Source organism: Hyperolius riggenbachi, chromosome 3 (genome assembly GCF_040937935.1).
Source record: "Hyperolius riggenbachi isolate aHypRig1 chromosome 3, aHypRig1.pri, whole genome shotgun sequence".
Taxonomy (NCBI): Eukaryota; Metazoa; Chordata; class Amphibia; order Anura; family Hyperoliidae; genus Hyperolius; species Hyperolius riggenbachi.
Window position 1 is genome coordinate 32,593,489 of NC_090648.1, and position 23,621 is coordinate 32,617,109.

Here is a 23,621-nt window from a genome sequence, read left to right on the forward strand (position 1 = left end):
GCTGGACCTAGATGTACTAGATGCTGGGCATAGATGTACTAGATGCTGGACATAGATGTACTAGATGCTGGATATGGACGCACTAGATGCTGGACCTAGATGTACTAGATGCTGGATATGGACGCACTAGATGCTGGACATAGATGTACTAGATGCTGGACCTAGATGTACTAGATGCTGGACATAAATGTACTAGATGCTGGACATAGATGTACTAGATGCTGGACCTAGATGTACTACATGCTGGACATAGATGTACTAGATGCTGGACATAGATGTACTAGATGCGGGACATAGATGTACTAGATGCTGGGCATAGATGTACTAGATGCTGGACATAGATGTACTACATGCTGGACATAGATGTACTAGATGCTGGACATAGATGTACTAGATGCTGGGCATAGATGTACTAGATGCTGGACATGGATGTACTACATGCTGGACATAGATGTACTAGATGCTGGACATCGATGTACAAGATGCTGGACCTAGATGTACTAGATGCTGGACATAGATGTACTAGATGCTGGACATGGATGTACTACATGCTGGAAATAGATGTACTAGATGCTGGACATAGATGTACTAGATGCTGGACATAGATGTACTAGATGCTGGGCATAGATGTACTACATGTTGGGCATAGATGTACTAGATGCTGGACATAGATGTACTACATGCTGGACATAGATGTACTAGATGCTGGACATGGATGTACTAGATGCTGGACATAGATGTACTACATGCTGGACATAGATGTACTAGATGCTGGACATAGATGTACTAGATGCTGGACATAGTTGTACTAGATGCTGGGCATAGATGTACTAGATGCTGGACATAGATGTACTAGATGCTGGACATAGATGTACTAGATGCTGGACATAGATGTACTAGATGCTGGGCATAGATGTACTACATGCTGGACATAGATGTACTAGATGCTGGGCATAGATGTACTAGATGCTGGGCATAGATGTACTAGATGCTGGACATAGATGTACTAGATGCTGGAGATAGATGTACTAGATGCTGGACATAGATGTACTAGATGCTGGACATAGATGTACTAGATGCTGGGCATAGATGTACTAGATGCTGGACATAGATGTACTAGATGCTGGTCATAGATGTACTAGATGCTGGATATGGACGCACTAGATGCTGGACATAGATGTACTAGATGCTGGACCTAGATGTACTAGATGCTGGACATAGATGTACTAGATGCTGGACCTAGATGTACTAGATGCTGGACATAAATGTACTAGATGCTGGACATAGATGTACTAGATGCTGGACCTAGATGTACTACATGCTGGACATAGATGTACTAGATGCTGGACATAGATGTACTAGATGCGGGACATAGATGTACTAGATGCTGGGCATAGATGTACTAGATGCTGGGCATAGATGTACTAGATGCTGGACATAGATGTACTAGATGCTGGACATGGATGTACTAGATGCTGGACATGAATGTACTAGATGCTGGACATAGATGTACTAGATGCTGGACATGGATGTACTAGATGCTGGGCATAGATGTACTAGATGCTGGACATGGATGTACTAGATGCTGGACATGGATGTACTACATGCTGGACATAGATGTACTACATGCTGGACATAGATGTACTAGATGCTGGACATAGATGTACTAGATGTTGGACATAGATGTACTAGATGCTGGATATGGACGCACTAGATGCTGGACATAGATGTACTAGATGCTGGATATGGACGCACTAGATGCTGGACATAGATGTACTAGATGCTGGACCTAGATGTACTAGATGCTGGACATAGATGTACTAGATGCTGGACCTAGATGCACTAGATGCTGGACATAAATGTACTAGATGCTGGACATAGATGTACTAGATGCTGGACATAGATGTACTAGATGCGGGACATAGATGTACTAGATGCTGGGCATAGATGTACTACATGCTGGACATAGATGTACTAGATGCTGGACATAGATGTACTAGATGCTGGACATAGATGTACTACATGCTGGACATGGATGTACTACATGCTGGACATAGATGTACTAGATGCTGGACATAGATGTACTAGATGCTGGACATAGATGTACTAGATGCTGGACATAGATGTACTAGATGTTGGACATAGATGTACTAGATGCTGGATATGGACGCACTAGATGCTGGACATAGATGTACTAGATGCTGGATATGGACGCACTAGATGCTGGACATAGATGTACTAGATGCTGGACCTAGATGTACTAGATGCTGGACATAGATGTACTAGATGCTGGACCTAGATGCACTAGATGCTGGACATAAATGTACTAGATGCTGGACATAGATGTACTAGATGCTGGACATAGATGTACTAGATGCGGGACATAGATGTACTAGATGCGGGACATAGATGTACTAGATGCTGGACATAGATGTACTAGATGCTGGACATAGATGTACTAGATGCTGGGCATAGATGTACTAGATGCTGGGCATAGATGTACTACATGCTGGACATAGATGTACTAGATGCTGGACATAGATGTACTAGATGCTGGACATAGATGTACTAGATGCTGGGCATAGATGTACTAGATGCTGGGCATAGATGTACTACATGCTGGACCTAGATGTACTAGATGCTGGACCTAGATGTACTAGATGCTGGACATAAATGTACTAGATGCTGGACATAGATGTACTAGATGCTGGACATAGATGTACTAGATGCGGGACATAGATGTACTAGATGCTGGACATAGATGTACTAGATGCTGGACATAGATGTACTAGATGCTGGGCATAGATGTACTAGATGCTGGGCATAGATGTACTACATGCTGGACATAGATGTACTAGATGCTGGACATAGATGTACTAGATGCTGGACATGGATGTACTACATGCTGGACATGGATGTACTACATGCTGGACATAGATGTACTAGATGCTGGACATGGATGTACTACATGCTGGACATAGATGTACTAGATGCTGGACATAGATGTACTAGATGTTGGACATGGATGTACTAGATGCTGGACATGAATGTACTAGATGCTGGACATAGATGTACTAGATGCTGGACATGGATGTACTAGATGCTGGACATAGATGTACTAGATGCTGGACATAAATGTACTAGATGCTGGACATGGATGTACTAGATGCTGGGCATAGATGTACTAAATGCTGGGCATAGATGTACTACATGCTGGAGATAGATGTACTAGATGCTGGACATGGATGTACTACATGCTAGACATAGATGTACTAGATGCTGGACATAGATGTAGTAGATGCTGGACATAAATGTACTAGATGCTGGACATGGATGTACTAGATGCTGGGCATAGATGTACTAAATGCTGGGCATAGATGTACTACATGCTGGAGATAGATGTACTAGATGCTGGACATGGATGTACTACATGCTGGACATAGATGTACTAGATGCTGGACATAGATGTACTAGATGCTGGGCATAGATGTACTAGATGCTGGGCATAGATGTACTAGATGCTGGACATAGATGTACTAGATGCTGGACATAGATGTACTAGATGCTGGACATAGATGTACTAGATGCTGGGCATAGATGTACTAGATGCTGGACATAGATGTACTAGATGCTGGACATAGATGTTCTACATGCTGGACATAGATGTACTAGATGCTGGGCATAGATGTACTAGATGCTGGACATAGATGTACTACATGCTGGACACAAATGTACTAGATGCTGGACATAAATGTACTAGATGCTGGACATAGATGTACTAGATGCTGGACCTCGATGTACTACATGCTGGACATAGATGTACTAGATGCTGGACATAGATGTACTACATGCTGGACATAGATGTACTACATGCTGGACATAGATGTACTAAATGCTGGACCTAGATGTACTAGATGCTGGACATAGATGTACTAGATGCTGGACATAGATGTACTAGATGCTGGACATAGATGTACACATGCTGGACATGGATGTACTAGATGCTGGACATAGATGTACTAGATGCTGGACATAGATGTACTAGATGCTGGGCATAGATGTACTAGATGCTGGACATAAATGTACTAGATGCTGGACATAGATGTACTAGATGCTGGACATAGATGTACTAGATGCTGGGCATAGATGTACTAGATGCTGGGCATAGATGTACTAGATCAGGCATGGGCAAACTTGGCCCTCCAGCTGTTAAGGAACTACAAGACCCACAATGCATTGCAGGAGTCTTACAGCCACAGTCATGACTCATAAAGGCAAATGCATTGTGGGATCTGTAGTTTCTTAACAGCTGGATGGCCAAGTTTGCCCATGCCTGTACTAGATGCTGGGCATAGATGTACTAGATGCTGGACATAGATGTACTAGATGCTGGGCATAGATGTACTAGATGCTGGGCATAAATGTACTATATTCTGGACATAGATGTACTAGATGCTAGACATAGATGTACTAGATGCTGGACATAGATGTACTAGATGCTGGGCATAAATGTACTAGATGTTCGACATAGATGTACTAGATGCTGGACATAGATGTACTACATGCTGGACATAGATGTACTACATGCTGGACATAGATGTACTAGATGCTGGGCATAGATGTACTAGATGCTGGGCATAGATGTACTAGATGCTGGACATAGATGTACTACATGCTGGACATAGATGTACTAGATGCTGGACATAGATGTACTACATGCTGGACCTAGATGTACTAGATGCTGGACATAAATGTACTAGATGCTGGACATAGATGTACTACATGCTGGACATAGATGTACTAGATGCTGGGCATAAATGTACTATATTCTGGACATAGGCGTACTAAATGCTGGACACAGTGGCATCACTAGGGAGGTGCGGTAGGTGTGGACTGCACCAAATGTCACCAGCAGAGGGGGTGACACCAAGCTCCAGGTTATGGGGGAGTGGAGCAGGCTATGTGAATACTGACCAGGCTAGTGCCTGATGTACTTCTCCCTCCTGCTCTTCTCCCCACTGGCGACTCCGTGCTGAGCTGATTTCAGAGGTCACCAGGGTCACATGGTGATCACCTTAACATGCCTCTATAACAAGCAACATTACTTCCTGGTGAGGTTGGAGGTTCATTAGGTAAATGAGGGGGTGACAACATGAGTTTCTACACCGGGTGACACCAACCCCAGTGATGCCTCTGGCTGGACATAGAGTAGGTAAATAGGATCCAGAGGCTTCCCTCTTCTGAGGTAAGTATCTGCTTTTTGCTGTAACAAAACTCCCATGTTTGCTTTAACCATTTCTGCTGCCCGGACATGAAGCTCACGTCTGGGCGGCTGCTCTGCTGCGGTGCCGCGCTCCTGCGCGTGCCCCCGTGGTGTCCCCCGGTAGCCCTAGGATCAGTGGGAACAAGAAGTAAAAATTTTTTTTCAAAAAGACCTTATAGTATTTGAGAAAATTGATTCCAAATCCTCAAAGAGAAACATTATCTATTTAAATCGCGTAATGACATTTTTGCGGAAACAATTCCCGCCGACTTTAGCAGTTAATAGCAAAGTCCCCTTAAATCCTAGCAACACCAAGTTTGCAGGATATGTTAAAAAAGATACTGGGAAACAATATTTTAAAAAAAATTGAAACATTTTATTTATTTATTTTTAAGTTAAAATTTTTGGGTTATGTTCTGAGTGTGGGAAATTTTTTGAAAAAAATGACATGGGATCCCCCCTCCCGAGCCTCTGTAACCCCTTGTCTCCCATGCAGGCTGGGATAGCCAGAATGCGGAGCCCCGGCCGACTGGGGCTTCGCACCCTGAGCTATACCAGCCCACATGGTCCATGGTATGGGGGGGCTCCGGGGGGGAGGGACGGCCAAGCCTTCCCCTCCCCCCCGGAGCCCTTGTCTAATCCATGGACAAGGGGCTCTTCCCCACCTCCGGTGCCCCAGGAAGAGGTGGGGGCGACGACTCCTTGGGGGGGTTCATGGTGGCATCTGGGAGTCCCCTTTAAAAAGGGGACCCCCAGATGCCCACCCCCCTCCCAGGAGAAATTAGTATAGGGGTACAAAGTACCCCTTACCCATTTCCACAAAGGGTTAAATGAAATAAAAACGCAACCACGAGAAAAGTCCTTTAATGTTCTTAATTAACCACAAATACTTACCTGTACCTTTAAGAAAAAAATCCCACGTCAATTAGGTCCCACGACAGTATCCTCCATCTTGCGATCTTCTGGCGTCGGGGCGGTGGAGATCTTCAATCAAGATGTATCAGAAGGTCGCAAGATGGAGGATACTGTCGTGGGACCTAATTGGCGTGGGATTTTTTTCTTAAAGGTACAGGTAAGTATTTGTGGTTAATTTAGAACATTAAAGGACTTTTCTCGTGGTTGCGTTTTTATTTCATTTAAAGAGACACTGAAGCGAGAAAAAAAATATGATATAATGAATTGGTTGTGTACTATGAATAATTACTAGAAGATTAGCAGCAAAGAAAATATTCTCATATTTTTATTTTCAGGTATATAGTGTGTTTTCTAACATTGCATCATTCTCTAATATGTGCAGATTACACAACACTCAGCATTCAAAATGATTATTTCAGAGCAGTCTGTGAACTAATGACCTCTCCTCTGGCAGATAAAAAGAAAACTGTTCACTTACAGCTGAGATAATAAAAGTCAGAAGACAGCCCTCTCCACGACTTTGAAAGTCGTAGAGATTAATGGCTTTTTTGCATAGAGATAACAACTGGAGTTTCTTAACTCTTCCTGTACTGGAAACAATTACACTGATGTATCTGATCTGAGGGCTGGTGCACACCAAAAACCGCAAGCAGATCCGCAAAACGCTAGCGTTTTTTGAACCGCTTATTGTCATTTTGATAGCGCGGTTTTGGGGCGTTTTGGGGGCGTTTTGCGTTTTTTGCGTGCGTTTTTGCAAGCGTTTTTGGAAGCGTTTTGCGTTTTTCAGGAAAAGAGGTTTAAAGACCTTAAACAAAGGGTTAAAGTGCGATATATTGATGACACATGTGAAGCACATTGAGCAATTGAAGTAAAAAACCCAATATAAAAAGGGTGGGGTCCTTAACAACATTGTGGGTTAGTTCAGGAGAGGTGACACTGTGGTTTGTAGAGAAGAGTGACTTGTTTTGGAAAATGTTTCCTGATGTGCTGTTATTGCTCTGTGTAGCAGCATATATGAGACGTAGGCCAAGGACAAGGAGATACTGGGTGCATCCCATGCTACAAGAGCGGCGCCGGAAGGGTCAATTTAGGACCCTATATAGAGATTTGAGGCACCATCCAGAAAAGTTTTTTGGCTACACCCGCATGTCTGTGTCCAGGTAAGAATACTTGTCACTTATTTTTATAATGGGGCTAAGTATTTTGGGGAGGAATGAAATTGGAAGCACTTTTTGGCCCTTAGTTAACTGTGTTTGACTGTAAACAGAAAAACAACACAATAATCAATCCGGTGTATACATAAGCTAACCAAATAACTGTGATACTTGATCCTGGTGTGTTATGTATTCAATGCCTAAGGCCTCCATCTAATTTTTCTATAGGAGTAACTACTATATTATATATCCATAGTTTACCCAAAACATTTGTAGTATATTATGACCTTACATACTCCTGGTGCATACTTCATTAAGTATATGGCAACAATAAGCATATGGGACACAGTAATGAAGCAATGTTTGAACAAAATCTTTCGTTTTAATGTTTTGTTCTTCTGTGCAAAGAATATTTTGGACATGTGTTGTCCATACTTTGCTTTCAGCAGCAAAAGTAATATGTCACAAATGAAAAATGTTTCTGCAACAAACAACAGTAGATCTAAAGATAAGCATGCTCTTTTTTTCTAGTTTTGATGGCCTTTTAGCCAAACTGAAGGATGCCCTTCGCCGACAAGACACTAACTTTCGCCTAGCAATCACACCAACTGAGCGACTCCTCATAACATTGAGGTAATGTAAACTAAGATCCAAATCTGAGCATTGAACAATAAAATAAAATGTAAAACTACAAAAAACTAGTCATGTTGTGATAGCAAATCACACATACTACCAGGGCCCTGATTGTAAGCATGTGTACCTGATTCAGCATTTGTATGAGGCTGGCTGTGCGATGTTAAATCAGTGTACACTGTAGAGTCACTGTGCATAGATGATGTTTGAAATCGCATACCTTGATCAGGGCGCTGAGGTGGAGGCATAGAGTAATGAGGCTGTTGACCATATGGCATGTTATGCATATGCATTGGTGGGTAGTGGGGTGGGTCATAAATGCGTTGCATATGGTAAGAGAGTTGTGGGTGTGCATTATATTGTTGGCTGGAAGCAGGCAGGTGTGGTTGCTGCAAGTAGTTGTGCACATTGTCATCTGCACGGGTCTCAGGTAGTAAGAATCTCCCCAGGGTCTCAGAGATGGCATGTCTGGCTGCCCATTGCTTATCAGGAGGCACTTTTTGTAATAGTGGCACCAAACTTAAAAGATACTGTGTGCATGGCTCTTTAAGTTGTTTCATTTCATCCTCTCGCTTCTCCATATGATCAACAGCCTTTTCTATTGAACTAATCAGCTTCTGGTCGTATTCAGCCCTGCTCATACCTCTTCCTATTCTCCTGCCTTGTGTAGCTACCCTCACACCTCTACTAGACCTGACAGTTGTGCGTGTCCGACTACTCGCTGGGCTGTGTGGTGTGTGATCTGGGGTAGTAGAGTCACTGTCTTCCACTGTAGCAGTGTCAACATCCTGTGTAGTGTCTTCTTCAACTTCAACATCACTGGTGGTGGTAGGTGGCACCTCTACATCGTCCTCCTCAGGATCTGGTGGTAGGCTATCTTCAGTCCTTTGGAAAGGGGAAAGCACAACTTTAGTTCATGGAATAGTGACCATGGATGTCACAGCAAATATATGGGCACAATGCGATGCATCTTTCATTGCAAAACAATAGCAGTAGCCTGTCTATTTTTCCCATTATTTGTGTACATAGCTTTTAGGCACAGCCCCTGAGCAAGCATAGAGCAAAACTGGCCTGAGTAAACTAGCACTGATTTTGGTAGATGTGTGTTACAGATGTGTGATGCAGACACTACTGCAGCCAAACATATAACCAGCACTGTCAGGCAACTGTTATGTTGGGTAACGAACAGTCCACATTCCTGTCATGTAATCATTTTAAACTGGACCTATGCCATCCTTACATTAAGCTACGTCCCCCAATATATTTGGTAGAGTGATGGCAGATTATTCGTTCCACACTACTGAATTGCATTGTGGGCCTACTCCTTCCTTCACTGTTCTATTGGCGAAGTTGACAAACATTGCAATAGGTTAACATTTACGCCATACTTACTCAGCCGGTTCATGATGTTTTCTTAGAAATTCTAATATGCCACAATATTTATATTTTGTTCGCTGCGAACTTCCAGACCCACTTTTGGATTCATGGTATTGCTTTTCAATCTCCTTTTTGTAACTGTCTCTGACCGACTTCCATCTTGTCCGCAGGAGGGCAACTAGGAATAAAAATAAACATACATGTTATTTCTTTTCTTTTGCAGATTTCTGGCAACAGGGCATTCATATGCAGCACTTCACTACCAATTCCTCATGGGAAGAAGTACAATCCGATACTTAGTTTTGGACACCTGCACATTGATCTGGAAAGTACTTCAACCGGAATTTATGCCAACTCCTGACGTACCTATGTGGGAGGCTAACATGCAGCTTTTTTGGGAGAAACATGATTTCCCTAACTGCCTTGGAGCAGTGGATGGGAAACATGTCAGACTGGTTATGCCTGCATTCACTGGCAGTCTCTATTACAATTATAAAAAATTCTTTTCACTAGTGCTCATGGCTGTTGTGGATCCTAATTTGAAATTTATCTATGTGGATGTTGGGGCTTACGGAAGTTCCTATGATTCCTCAGTCTTCCAGCACAGTCGATTTGGCGTGAAGCTTCGCACAGGCCAGATGACTTTACCACCACCACGCCCCTGGCCTGACACTGTAGAACCACCTTACCCCTGTGTGTTTGTGGCTGATGAGGCCTTTGCACTGTCTGAGCATGTTATGAGACCGTATGCACAGAGAGATATGACTCATAAGAAAGTAGTCTTTAATAACCGCCTGACCAAAGCCAGACAAGTAGTAGAATGTGCATTTGGAATTCTGGCAAACAAATGGCGCATTTATCACACTGCTATAAAAATGCAACCAAAGTATGCTATAATAGTGGTGAAGGCAACATGTATTTTGCATAATTATGTGAGAACACTAGATAGCATGACCATAGAGGAGGAAGAGGGGGATCTTTCAAACAGTGCTCTTGTCACTTTACCACCAGCTACTTTACGTGGTCCCATTTCTGCCATTCGCAACAGAGACAAATTAGCTGATTATTTTGTGCCATAACTGTAAGAAATAAAAAACCTGCAGGCTGCTATTTACTTACATGACGAGATCAGTATTATTGTGCAAATAAACATTCTTGAAACCGTGTTGTATGTCTATATCATTCATGACACTCTAAAGTGGCAAATAGCGCCCTAATAATACATGTGAGTACATACACACACATGTACCTGCTGTTTATAAGGAGAGATGGCTATAGAGAGAACAGCTTTGCCAGAGACCTGTGATAATGACATTTCTAATTGTTTAATTACTCATTTAGTGGAGGGGTGATGATATATTGTCTGCAAAGTGCTGCATGAAATCAATAAAATACAACAATTCTGTACACATATACTTACTCTTAGAATCCTTGCCCTTTTGGCTCAAAGTATTCCATTTTTCTCCAAGAAAATCTTTTGCAATGTTGCTCCAGATTTCATGAGCCCTTTGGTGGTCTTTATATCCAGGCAAAGACTTGTCATAAAGTTCTGGGCTGTTTTCAATCTTAATTATCAGGTTTTCTGTGGTAAACCACTTTGCTGCCATCTTCCTCCTGCGCAGTCTAAAATCCCTCATGCAAATCTGCCACACAGGAAGCACACTTTGACCTGGAAGTGCGCATTCTTGAAAAAACGCATCCGCATCAAAATCCGCTTGATCAAGCGGTTTTACAGGCGTTTTGCGTTTTTCCTATACTTAACATTGGAGGCAGAAACGCATCCGAAATCCAAAAAATGCCTCACCCAGGCATTTTTCGTTTCTGCAAAACGCCTGCCGCTCTGGTGTGCACCACCCCATTGAGATACATTGACCAAGCAGATCCGCAGCCGCAAGCGGATCTGAAAACGCCCAAAAAGCCGCCCGGTGTGCACCAGCCCTTAATGTTTTATTTCTTAGCTGTGCTACACATACAAATCATAATATCATAATTTTTTTTTTCGCTTCAGTGTCTCTTTAACCCTTTGTGGAAATGGGTAAGGGGTACTTTGTACCCCTATACTCATTTCTCCTGGGAGGGGGATGGGCATCTGGGGGTCCCCTTCTTAAAGGGGACTCCCAGATGCCACCATGAACCCCCCCCAGGGAGTCTTCGCCCCCGCCTCCACCTGGGGCAAGGGAGGCGGGGAAGAGCCCCTTGTCCATGGATTGGACAAGGGGCTCCGGGGGGGAGGGGAAGGCTTGGCCGGTTACTATACCTTAGGATGCGTCCTGTGCGGACGCATGGCACCAGCTCCCGCTGTCTCTCCCCACCTGCCTGCAACCGTCACCCTCACCTAGGGTGGCACCCGGTGCACGGTGCACCAGGTGCCAGGCTAGGTGAGGGTGACAGGTGAGGAGGCGGGGGAGGACAGCGGGAGCCGTGCTATGCGTCCCTACGCAGGACGCATTGTAAGGTACAGTATTCTAATTGGCGTGGGAGATCTTCAATCAAGATAATTGAAGATCGCAAGATAAGAGGATATTGTTATTCGTTGGAACATTTCCGAGGATATATTGGCGTGGGAACATTTTTTTAAAGGTACAGGTAAGTATTTGTGGTTAATTAAGATTATTAAAATACTTTTCTAGTGGTTGTGTTTTTATTTCATTTAACCCTTTGTGGAAATGGGTAAGGGGTACTTTGTACCCCTATACTCATTTCACCTGGGAGGGGGGTGGGCATCTGGGGGTCCCCTTCTTAAAGGGAGTCTTCGCCCCCGCCTCCACCTGGGGCAAGGGAGGCGGGGAAGAGCCCCTTGTCCATGGATTGGACAAAGGCTCTGGGGGGGAGGGGGAGGTTTGGCCGCCCCTCCCCCCCAGAGCCCCCCCATACCATGGACCATGCGGGCTGGTATAGCTCAGGGTGCGAAGCCCCAGTCGGCCGGGGCTCCGCATTCTGGCTATCTCAGCCTGCATGGGAGACAAGGGGTTACAGAGGCTCGGGGGGACCCCACGTCGTTTTTTTTTTATTTATTTCCCACACTCAGAACATAAAAAAAAAAAAAATTGATAGCAAATTTAAAAAAAAAACGACGTGGGTCCCCCCTCCCGAGCCTTTGTAACCCCTTGTCCCCCATGCAGGCTGGGATAGCCAGAATGCGGAGCCCCGGCCGACCCTGAGCTATACCAGCCCGCATGGTCCATGGTATGGGGGGGCTCCGGGGGGGAGGGGCGGCCAAGCCTCCCCATCCCCCCCGGAGCCCCTTGTCCAATCCATAGACAAGGGGCGCTTCCCCCAAGGGGCGCTTCCCCGCCTCCCTTGCCCCAGGTGGAGGCGGGGGCGACGACTCCCTGGGGGAGGGGGTTCATGGTGGCATCTGGGAGTCCCCTTAATGTTCTAAATTAACCACAAATACTTACCTGTACCTTTAAGAAAAAAATCCCACGCCAATTAGGTCCCACGACAGCATCCTCCATCTTGTGACCTTCTGATACATCTTGATTGAAGATCTCCGCTGCCCCGACGCCACACACGCCGCCCCCGCCGCACTGATCTGCATTCTGGCTATCCCAGCCTGCATGGGAGACAAGGGGTCCCACACTCAGAACATAACCCAAAAATTTAAATGTAAAAAAAAAAAAATGTTTCAATTTTTTTTTAAAATATTGTTTCCCAGTATCTTTTTAACATATCCTGCAAATTAGGTGTTGCTAGGATTTAAGGGGGCTTTGCTATTAGCTGCTAAAGTCGGCGGGAATTGTTTCCGCAAAAATGTCATTACGCGATTTAAATAGATAATGTTTCTCTTTGAAGATTTAAAATCGATTTTCTCAAAAACTATAAGGTCTTTTTGAAAAAAATGTTTTACTTCTTGTTCCCACTGTTCTTCTTAACATTTCCCTACACATTTGGTGTTTCTGGCATTTAAAGGGGCTTTGCTATTAACCGCTAAAGTCGGCGGGCATTTAATTTTCCCACGGTCAGAGGGAGAATATTCAAAATGGATTTTCTCAAAAACTATAAGGTCTTTTTGAAAAAAAAAAAATTCTCTTGTTCACAAGTTTTTTCTTAACATTCCCTGCAAATTTGGTGTTTTTAGCATTTAAGGGGGCTTTGCTATTAAACATTAAAGTTGGCGGGCAGATATTTTCCAAACGGCAGCAAAGCAGGGGTTAAAACGATAAATACCGTTCAGGCAGGACAAAAAAAAAGTTTTAAAACGATAAATTTCGTTCAAAAGGTCTGCACTATTTTAACCTTTAAAACGATAAATATCGCTTTAAACATATATATCGGGCAGAAGGGGGCGCCATTATTTAGCTGGCGCCATTTTTCACTGGACCCGTTTATTTCCCACTCCAAAATATTACCCAAATAAAATTTTTAATACAAAAAAACAAAAAACATAAATAGTTACCTAAGGGTCTGAACTTTTTAAATATGCATTTGAAGGGCGTATACTACGAACATTTTTAAAATTATAAGCTTGTAAATAGTGATGGGCGCAAAACGGAAACAATGCACTTTTATTTCCAAATAAAATATTGGCGCCATACATTGTGATAGGGACAAAATTTAAATGGTATAATAACTGAGACAAACCTGCAAATAAAATACATAGGTTTTAATTATGGTAGCATGGATTATTTTAAAGGACTTCCGAGGCCAAAATCTGCCCCCAAAACGTAAAAAAAAGTTAACTACCTGCATGACTTTATAAGGCACTGAGGACGCCGTCCGCGCCCTCCGTGCCGTTCCGCCTGGTCCCCTCTGCTCAATAGCCCCTCGAAAGGCTGCGACCCCACGGTCCGGGTCGGTATCTGCAGCCTGCATAAAGATGGCCGCTGGAGCTGGCCACGGCTGCGGAGTCCGCATAGCCGCTACTGCGGCTGCGCAGCTCTAGGGCCAACCCTCCGATCCACGTAACAGGCAGCATGGGTTGGCCCTAGAGCTGTGCAGCCGCAGTAGCGGCTATGCGGACTGCGCAGCCGTGGCCAGCTCCGGCGGCCATCTTTATGCAGGCTGCACATACCGACCCGGACCATGGGGTCGCAGCCTTTCGGGGGGCTATTGAGCAGAGGGGACCAGGCGGAACGGCACGGAGGGCGCGGACGGCATCCTCCGTGCCTTACAAAGTCATGCAGGTAGTTAACTTTTTTTTACGTTTTGGGGGCAGATTTTGGCCTCGGAAGTCCTTTAAAGCTATAATGGCCGAAAACTGAGAAATAATGATTTTTTTCCATTTGTTTCTTATTTATCCTGTTAAAATGCATTTATAAAAAAATAATTCTTAGCAAAATGCACCACCCAAAGAAAGCCTAATTAGTGGCGGAAAAAAACAAGCTATAGATCAATAAATTGTGATAAGTAGTGATAAAGTTATTAGCGAATGAATGGGAGGTGAAAATTGCTCTGATGCATAAGGTGAAATATCCCTGCGGGCTGAAATGGTTAATCTACATCTGTTACATCACAAGGTGGGGTTAATCCAGGTTTTGGATCTCCGCTGGATGAATCAGTATTTTCCACACATAAAGGTGCTTCTTGGGGCCAGCGGAAGCTTTTGGCACGGTCCTGGTATGGTTAATTATTCATGAGTTATTCTAGCTGGACTTTAGTCTGTGGAAATCCAGAGAGCTGCTCTGGGTTGAGTTTTACATTGGCTGAGCTCCAGGAATGTGCGGGGTTTTCAGGAGTGTGAACCATGACCAGACTAATGTGCGCAATCCGCTGCATGAATGGCCTCCACTTCACTGTAACGTGATCATCATCCTACTCCAAGAGTAAATATAAAGCCTTATTCAGCATACAGAATGCAGCGTATTACCTCGCTCTGCCATTACTGGACAAAGGATGCCAAGGAATGCTGTTCTCTCATATTCAGAGAACAATACAGAACATGTAAAAGATATAACTGGTATACAAACCACCTCATTCACTAATACATCTCCGGAGAACTTCAGTTGGGATACCTCGAGGTGCTGCAGTTTAATAAATTGGGTTGTATTGTTAGAACGTTTTCTCCTAGGAGATCATTTGTCATCCGGACTACTGCAATGTTCTCTATACAAGCCTTCCAAACAAAGACCTGCGCCACCTGCAATTAGTATAGAATGCCACTGCAAGCAGGGCCAGGCCTAGACTTTTTGCTGCCTGAGGCAAACTTGTGAGGATGCACCCCTGCGAGCTGGAATGATTGCACAGCACCTGACAATTTGCACCGCACCTTATAGCTGCATTGAGCCCCCACAAAACACCCTCACATAGGTAGGTAGCCAGGTATAGGTGCCCCCAGTTTGGTAGCTAGGTACAGTTGTCCCAGTATAGGTTAGTCAGGTGCAGTTGCCCCCAGTATATGTTGGCCAGGCACTCTCGTCACTTCCTGTTTCTGCCTGGTGCTGTCCCCAGACTTCTGCTGCCTAAGGAAGTTGCCTCACTTGGCATCATGGGCGGACCGGGCCTGGCTGCAAGGTTGCTAACTAGCCAACCCCACCATTGCCACATAACGCCAATCCTTCGCTCTCTCCACTGGCTACTGATAAAATGAAGAATTCTGTTTAAGATTGGCCTATTGACATTCAAATCCTTGCACAATCTGGGCCCTGGATTCCTGAAGGACTTGTTGCAACTGCATCACACACCCCACAATCTTAGATCAACAGCATCTAATAACTTGGTCACGCCTAGAGTACAGCACAAAACCTTTGGAGACAGAGCCTTCTGTCATGCTGCCGCTACACTTTGGAACTCCCTGCCACACCCAATCATGACTTCTTAATCCATGGAAGCATTTAAGTCCAAGCTGAAAAGCCACCTGTTTAGTCTGGCATTTATGAACATCTACAGTATCTCCTCTGTAACACAGTCCAGCCTGCAACCCTGTATTGATCTGAGACACAACTATGCGCTTTGAGTCCTATGGGAAAAAAGCGCTTTAAAAATGTTCTTGTATTGTATTGTTTTGTTTAAACTAACGTTTCAGCACTCTGCAATTTAAACATTTACCAAAAAGTAGGTGAAAAAGTAATGCCAAATAAGTATTTTCTTGCTTGCTGGTGGCTTAACCACTTGTGTAATTTGAGATGGTATATCTATGTCCCGCAGGACTTCAGTTCCTGCGAAGGAATGTAGATATTCGTCTTTTGAATCCGACAGCCACCGCTCGTTCCCGCACTGGCTCATGCGGGGGTACTCGCCACTGATCTTTAGAGGGGAGATCAATGAATAGGAATGCAGTTACAGAAGGGGAAAAACCCGTTAGTTGGAAAGTGGTTAGAGAATCTGTAACCCCAAAAAAAGAGCCCCCCCCGGTGTGGTGCCCCTTCCCCCATCAAAATAATCATAATGCAGAAGCGTTTCACCACAAAACAATCATAATGCAGCAGTGTTTCACGAGAAATTACACTTATTGTGGCAGCGTTTCACCAGAAAATACACAATGCGGGCAGTGTTTCACCAGAAAAAACACGTAATGTGGGCAGCGTTTCACCAGAAAATACACATAGGCAGGGCTCCTTTTCACCCCCATTCCCATTATTTCCCCCTAATAGCCCTGATACCTGCCTGCACCGATAACAAAGAAAAAATATTTACTCACTGTCACAGGAGCCCTAGTGGTCAGACCGCAAATGGCCTTCCAAACGGTGCCAGCGCACGGATCGTGCGAACTCTGGTCACAGTCAATGCGCAGGAAACGTTGGGAATTGGCCGCAGACCAACCAGAAGGGAGCCTGTGAGGTACGGTAATTACAACTTACACACGATTTCAGGGTATAACTGCCACCACCTCTGTTACCATGGGACAGAGGAGCCCACTGACTGTCTGTGCCTAGATCTACAAATAAAAACGGTTAAAACACGCTGTATTCTGTCTAGCCAACAACAACAATAGTAGCGTCTCTTCAGAGACCTGGGATCAGTTTCTGTGTATGCTGAATAATAGGGTAGCTAAAACAACAACTGACGATAGCATCAGTTTATTGAAAGCAATATAAATAATTAATATATACAGACAATTATTAAAATCAACAATTATTAAAACAGTAATAGCCAGTATGAAATAAAAGGGAGAAAGAATACTTAGTTTCATGGAAAATGTCCTTTTGTGGGAAAATCATCAAGTCCTTGGTTTCAAGTTCCGCCGAGTTCTTTGTTTCAGCTAAGTTCAATCAAAATGGCCACCACTTGTTCCTCACGGTGGCCGTGTGTTCATGAAGGTGGAAAAATGGAGGAATGAATGAGTGGTTCCTTGCAAACACTTTTGAACAATGCCCACCTTTGGGTGGAGCCTCAAGTACAGCCAAGGGGTTGGACAGGGGCGGTGTGCTCCCTGGAGGGATGCTCTATGCCCACCAAATATGACATTTGCCATATCTCGGCTTACGCTTTCTGCACACACATGACCATCACATATTCATATTTCTCAGACTAGCCTAGTTCATATGATACCAAACTTGGGCATGTTTGCATGCCCGGTTAAAAAACGGTGGAATCCCCCGAGTTCTGGTTATGCCAGTGGCCCCAATTTAATATCAAAATACTCACAAGAACCGGACCAGCAGAATGATATACCTTTCACATTTCTCACATGAACGGTATTGCTTAAACATGCTCAAAATCCTAAACTCCATGCTTTCTTATTCTGTCTACATGGCTCCGGCCGGTCTGGGGGAAAAAGCAGGTTTTGAATAGCCCCCTGCTGGGATTAGCTTCCTGAACTCAAGGGTTTGTCCTGCTCATTAGCATATCAAAAGAGCCATCCTTCAGTTAAGCTGATGCTATCTCTCTGCTGAGAAAAGACTGAGGATGCTCCTACACAATCAATCCAGGTTCTATTGATTTGAAGCGCAATCGATGCAGAGAATCGAGTGCGATCGATTTTTCTTCACGGGCGGTTCCAGGACGCGTCTGCGGCCCCGCAACCGTCCGTGACAGCTCCCCTTCTTGTCTGCGGCTTAGACACATATCCGCAAGATGTGTGGCGGCGCCGCTAACCTGGCTGACAGGTCTTGAGCTGCCGGCACGGCGGGAAAACCCATTGGCGCCTGCGGCTCGGTTCCACTGGACAGGTCGCGGTCTGCTACCCTCAGGTTTTACCCGACATGGACCGTTCTGGACAGGGCGTTGGCGCCACTGCGGTCGGATGTGGTGTCTGCCGGGACTGCTGACAACGGGCAGTGGTTTGGGTAGGTCAACAGCCAGCCCACGCACAGGTTCCCTGCGAAGTGGCTGTGGACCTAAGGGAACCCCGTGGGAATCCCTGGACCTTCCCAGTTCCTGACAAACGGCACATGCTTTGCAGTAGTTTGCTACATCCCTGTTCATCATGGGCCAATAAAACTGTCTCCGAATACAGGCAAGTGTCTTGCGGACACCAGAGTGTCCTGTCAGGGAATTATGTGCGGATTTCAGCACATGTCCCCTGAACGCACTTGGGACCACAAGCCATTTGGTATTCACATGTGATCTACCTGTAGGGGGCTGTACAGACTCGCTGTACAGTCTCCCACCTCCCTAGTACACCTTGAAAGCGGCCCAGTCTGCAAGGGGCTCAGAGGCTTGCTGCCTGAGCACCTCCAGGCTTGGGTCCCTTTGTAGTGCTGCTGTGAATACGCTGTCAGTTTCAGCCACCTGGCTCATGTCACACGAGGCCAGCGGCTGAAAGGTCGCATCCCTATGGTCAGAGGAGGGGGAGGAGGCCGGAACCCCCTTCACCTGTTCTGAGCTACTGCTAGCACAGGTATACCTTCAGAATGGCACAGACTGGCATTACTCAAATCATCGTTGCATGCATTAATGACAGTGACAGGCATAGACACATTTTCATTACAAATATCAACAAAAAACGTTTGCGCTTAGGAACAGACAAAGTTACATGCGTGGTTCGCGTTCCACTATTGCTGTGTAAAACAATATCATCAGAAAATGTTCAAAAAGGTCCGCGCTCAATCACATAGATTACATATCAAAGAAAGTCTCACGTCCTTATTCAAGTCCTTAACAGACACTCCAAGCTAGGATCCGGACTAGACCATCCACTTCAATTCATATAAACCATGTATTCACGTCACATGTAGGAAAAAACACAAATAAAACACACATATAGTGCGTCACTGATGGATTGATATAATTCCAACACCTCTCCGCAGTGTTTTACCTCCACCTCACACTACACCATCCGTGCTGGGACACCCCCCTGCAGTGCCCGCACTCACCCAAATGCCCTCCAAAGTATCCGGAGGTTGGAATTAGAGCTTTTGGGGGTTAAGACCGTCAGTGTACCGATCAATCCACTCTTGCTTCTTAATAATCACTTGACTCCTCAGTAACACTAAAATCTAAAACATGCTGACATAGTGTAAAATCGTCAGGTTTTTAATGAATAAAAATAATTATTGCACTCATAAACATTAGCTTCAGACAAGCATATCAGGTACAGAGATAATCCCCGGGTGACTGTCCCGTCTGCTGCCGTCTCAGAGACTCGCCAAACGTTGCTCCGCGCACTTCCGTATACTCTCAGTCTCTCCTTGCTGGTCGCGTGTGCCGTGGCTCCGCCCGATGCATTTCGTCAGGAACTGACTCATCAGGGGCTGACGGCACACGCAAGGCCAGCGTCTAAAAAGGGTGCCCGCCCCTCCCACTCAGCTCAACAAGGAAAAAAAAAAAAAAAACAGGAAAAAACGTCCCCTAAAGGTTTAAAAACCGCTCTCCTCGGCGGCCAGCAGAGAGGAAAATTACCTCACAACCCGATTCCTCCACTATACATAAACATACTACACTAAAAATCCCACCCCGCTAGGAACTTTATGCATCTTAGAGTTCTTTACTGCAGCTGCGGACCCCGCATCCCTCAGCGGGTTCTTCCACATTCCTCATATTGACATTCCCATACCGATCAAAACCCTATGCACATACAATCAAAATTAATCGATTTGATAAAAATAACAGTAAAATATAAAAGAATAAAAAGAGTCAAATACAGAAACTACTATTTCAATCCAATAAAGTGCCACTAGTCTAGGTATTGTTAATGAAGCAATTTAAATCTAATTCCACATTTAATCCTTTTGGACTTAGAGCATCTAATTCATAGATCCAACGCGTCTCTTTTTTTGACAGTTCCCTTACTCTATTTGAACCTCTCCATCCTGGGCGAAGTTTCTCCACTCCACAGAAATACATTTGATTGGGATCGCACTGGTGTTCTTTTTTAAAATGCAGTGAAACACTATGCGATTTAAAACCCTTTTTTATATTAAGGATGTGTTCTCCGATCCGTTCTTTCAGGGTTGTGGTGGTGCGGCCTACTGTTATGATCATGTCTGCAGCGTTTACTGCTGGCTGCAGTGGTATTGTAACCCAAGCAGTTCTGATGTCATTACATGCATTTTCTTGCATAGTTTGGTTTGCACTTAAACTAGTTGCTGATTCCATCTGCAGTCACTCTGAAATTAATGACAGTTTAACATGCTCTTGTGTAAACAAACATTGTCTGCTGCAGTGGAGGGGCAGTCCCTTTCCTGCAGGCTGCATATCATTGTCTGCCTTTTCCTGCTATCAGCCTGTGATTAATTACCATTCACTTGTGTGGGAATCTGCAGGTCTGCTCCCATTGGATGACCTCAGTATAAAGAACTGCTTCCTGCAATGTCTCATGGGCTACCATAGTCTCAGATTCTATCTGTTACTCTGCTCGTGCCCCACCTCGTTCCTGGTCCGTGTGGACTGCGCTGACTCCTGCGAAGGGGTCAGCGAGTCCTCCTAGTTCTGCTCTTGTTCTAGAAGTTGTTACTTGCTTGTCTTGTGTCATATATTGGTTCATCGCCAATATATACGCATACTTGCGCATTTTGTTATTTTCCTTGAATTCGTGTTACGTTGATACATCAGTGTCGCTGATATATACGTACACGAACTGTTTATATCCTGTGTTCCGTTAGTCAGCGTTCCAGCACGCTGAGCTAGTTATCCTGTTCCTGGTCCTGTTTGTGGATTGCGTTCATCTCTGCGAAGAGATAGCGAATCCTTCTGAGTCCTGTTCCCTGTATTACTCCAGTCTTAGTCAGAGTTCCTGCTTATGTCATATATCGGTTCATTGCCGATATATACATATGTTAGTCAGACGTTACGAATAGTTTCATTGATAGCTGTAATTATAATACGCTAGGAAATCATACTTATTGTATATTTATCTGTGTTACGTTCATCTATCTTGATCCTGCTATTTTCTGACTATCCTGTCCTGTCTTTGTGAGGCACGCCATCGCCGCAACGCATTGGCTGCCTCATTCCAGTCTGTCTGGTTTTGGACGCTTGCTGTCGCTAAGTAGCCGCTAGCTAGCAAGCGTTCATTCTGTCTACTTGTTCTGATCTCCTCAGTCCTGGTTTATGCGCTCAGCGCTACCTTGCGCTGAGACGTTATTACGAAAGTGTTGTTTGTGGCTGTTCGGATCTGCACCGGCTCTGTGCACCACAATCTCCTATTGGAGTCAGTCCTCTCCTCCACTAAACTGGGGATATCCTGTTCCCTTGTGCTGGTGTGTGTACCTCCTTCACGTCAGCTTATGTGTTGTATGCTGACTGTGGAGATTACACCTCCAAGCTTAACATTATGGTAGCCCCATTACCAATTCCCATTGTGGGGGGGGGGGGGGTTCCCAGAAAAAATTACACTGTTTGTTATGGTTCCTGTTCCTTTAAGAAATTTGAAAAACTCAATTCTGAAACAGAAAATGAGTTTTTTTCTGAATGTACCAGGTTCCTGGCCAATCCCGAGCTCCAGGCTACTCCTGTTTCAACGTGGGCCCCCCAGCTAGTTTATGTTTTATTTAAGGGAAGATTGTTTCAGTGGGCCTACGATGTCTTGGATCATACCAATTTAAAAGAGAGACCACTGGAATTTCTAGCGTTTGTGATCCATAACTGGCTGCGCAAAACCGATTTGCCTAGCCCTTTTGATAAGCTCCTGGCAGCTTGTCAATCAGCTGCTCCTTCTACTGCCTACAAAAATAATCAGCAAGCAGATAATTGTTCTGATAACTTTTCTTCTGCTAAGGCAGCAGGGTCTAAAGCCAAACGTAAACGCTCCAAAAGAAAAGCGTTACAATCAGCGGAGTCGTTGCCCTTGGCGACTGCGCATCAGATCTGTAATGAGACTCCGCCAGTAGCAGATAATGAAATTCAGTCACCATTCAGGGGAGTCAAATGGACCTATGAAACTACTAATGAACTTTCATTGCTAGCCAGGGAAAATAAAAGTTCTTGTTTAAATGAATTATCTGAATATGATTATGAAGATATATTACAGAGTATTGAACAGATCAATTTATTCGTGCAGCAAGGGAAATTTGCATACACTACAGTTCAACACTTGCTACAGGTATTGGAGATCCTTAGGAATAAGAAATCGGCCAATCACCTGCTAAATAACCCAATGTATGTTTCTGCCACTAACACATTTGCAAACTATGATCAGCCGGAATGCTCAGCTGTTAAATATGCATGGGATCCTCCATTTGAGAAAGGAGAGATGGAAGCCCTGGTCTATGAATGGAAGAAAGATGCAAGTTCATTTTGTCAGTTTTACAGTGCAAAAAGTGAATTAGTATTGAATGCATGCATTAAGTCTGCCTATAACCTAATAAAGACTGGTGTGTGTGGGTATGACTTTGTGGCTCCATTGATCGATGTGTGGAGAATGATTCTGGACGATTTTTATGCGATTCAATCAGTTGATACCAGGGAAGACACACTGTCAAGTGGAGATTGTTCCACTTCCTCAGTTCCTGAGGACTCGCCTGCTTCAGCACCTTTGGCTGATTCAGCAAGTGATTCAGAGCTCCTTTTGTGTGAAATTGAAGTTCCTGTAATTCCACCCTGTACCATGGATAACTCAGTGTTACTTCCCAGTAAGACAGAAATTACTAATACTTCCTTAATCTTGCCCTGCACAAATTTCTCAGCAGAGGACCCAGAGGTCCTGCTGACTTCTGAGTCCAGCCTAGCCAGTACTCATGAGTCTTTGTTCAGTGAAACAGACACCAGAAAAATCTTGCCTGTCTCTGCAAACACTTCTGCAGAAATTACCTGTGTTAATAAAGTTCAACTCCTGTCTGATCCAGTAGATGCCAATAGATGCACTACATCAGTTTCTGAGTCCCAGCAATCCTGTCCAGAAATCTCAGAACCCCAGCATCTGAATTTTCCAATTTCACAATTGAATGGTGATTTAGATGCGCAAACATTGTGTTTTGATCTTCCTGTTTCTACACCTCACTCTAGTTTCATGAATAACT

At 44.5% G+C, this 23,621-nt stretch overlaps 2 protein-coding genes across 7 annotated transcripts in view; one reads left to right on the forward strand and one right to left on the reverse strand.

Annotated features, from left to right (window-relative positions):
* Positions 1 to 23,621, reverse strand: part of LOC137562530 (very-long-chain 3-oxoacyl-CoA reductase-like) — a 118,015-nt gene that overhangs the window by 41,774 nt on the left and 52,620 nt on the right. Inside the window, exons 1-3 of one of the 6 annotated variants that reach the window (XM_068273943.1) lie at positions 10,763 to 10,971; positions 9,358 to 9,520; positions 7,735 to 8,850 (exon numbers count right to left, since the gene is read on the reverse strand). The exons of 2 other annotated variants lie outside the window; for them this stretch is intronic. In XM_068273943.1, the coding sequence (XP_068130044.1) occupies positions 8,031 to 8,850; positions 9,358 to 9,520; positions 10,763 to 10,949 (1,170 nt within the window). In that variant the 5' untranslated portion in view covers positions 10,950 to 10,971 and the 3' untranslated portion in view covers positions 7,735 to 8,030. Of the gene's footprint in view, positions 1 to 7,734; positions 8,851 to 9,357; positions 9,521 to 9,708; positions 9,851 to 10,762; positions 10,972 to 17,403; positions 17,429 to 23,621 lie in introns of those variants that run through there. 3 more of the 6 variants (XM_068273945.1, XM_068273944.1, XM_068273949.1) reach the window with 3 other exon arrangements.
* Positions 7,159 to 11,008, forward strand: LOC137562531 (uncharacterized). The gene is made up of 3 exons (XM_068273950.1): positions 7,159 to 7,338; positions 7,864 to 7,965; positions 9,566 to 11,008. The coding sequence occupies exons 1-3, from the start codon at positions 7,193 to 7,195 to the stop codon at positions 10,419 to 10,421; spliced, it is 1,104 nt and encodes a 367-aa protein (XP_068130051.1). The 5' UTR covers positions 7,159 to 7,192; the 3' UTR covers positions 10,422 to 11,008.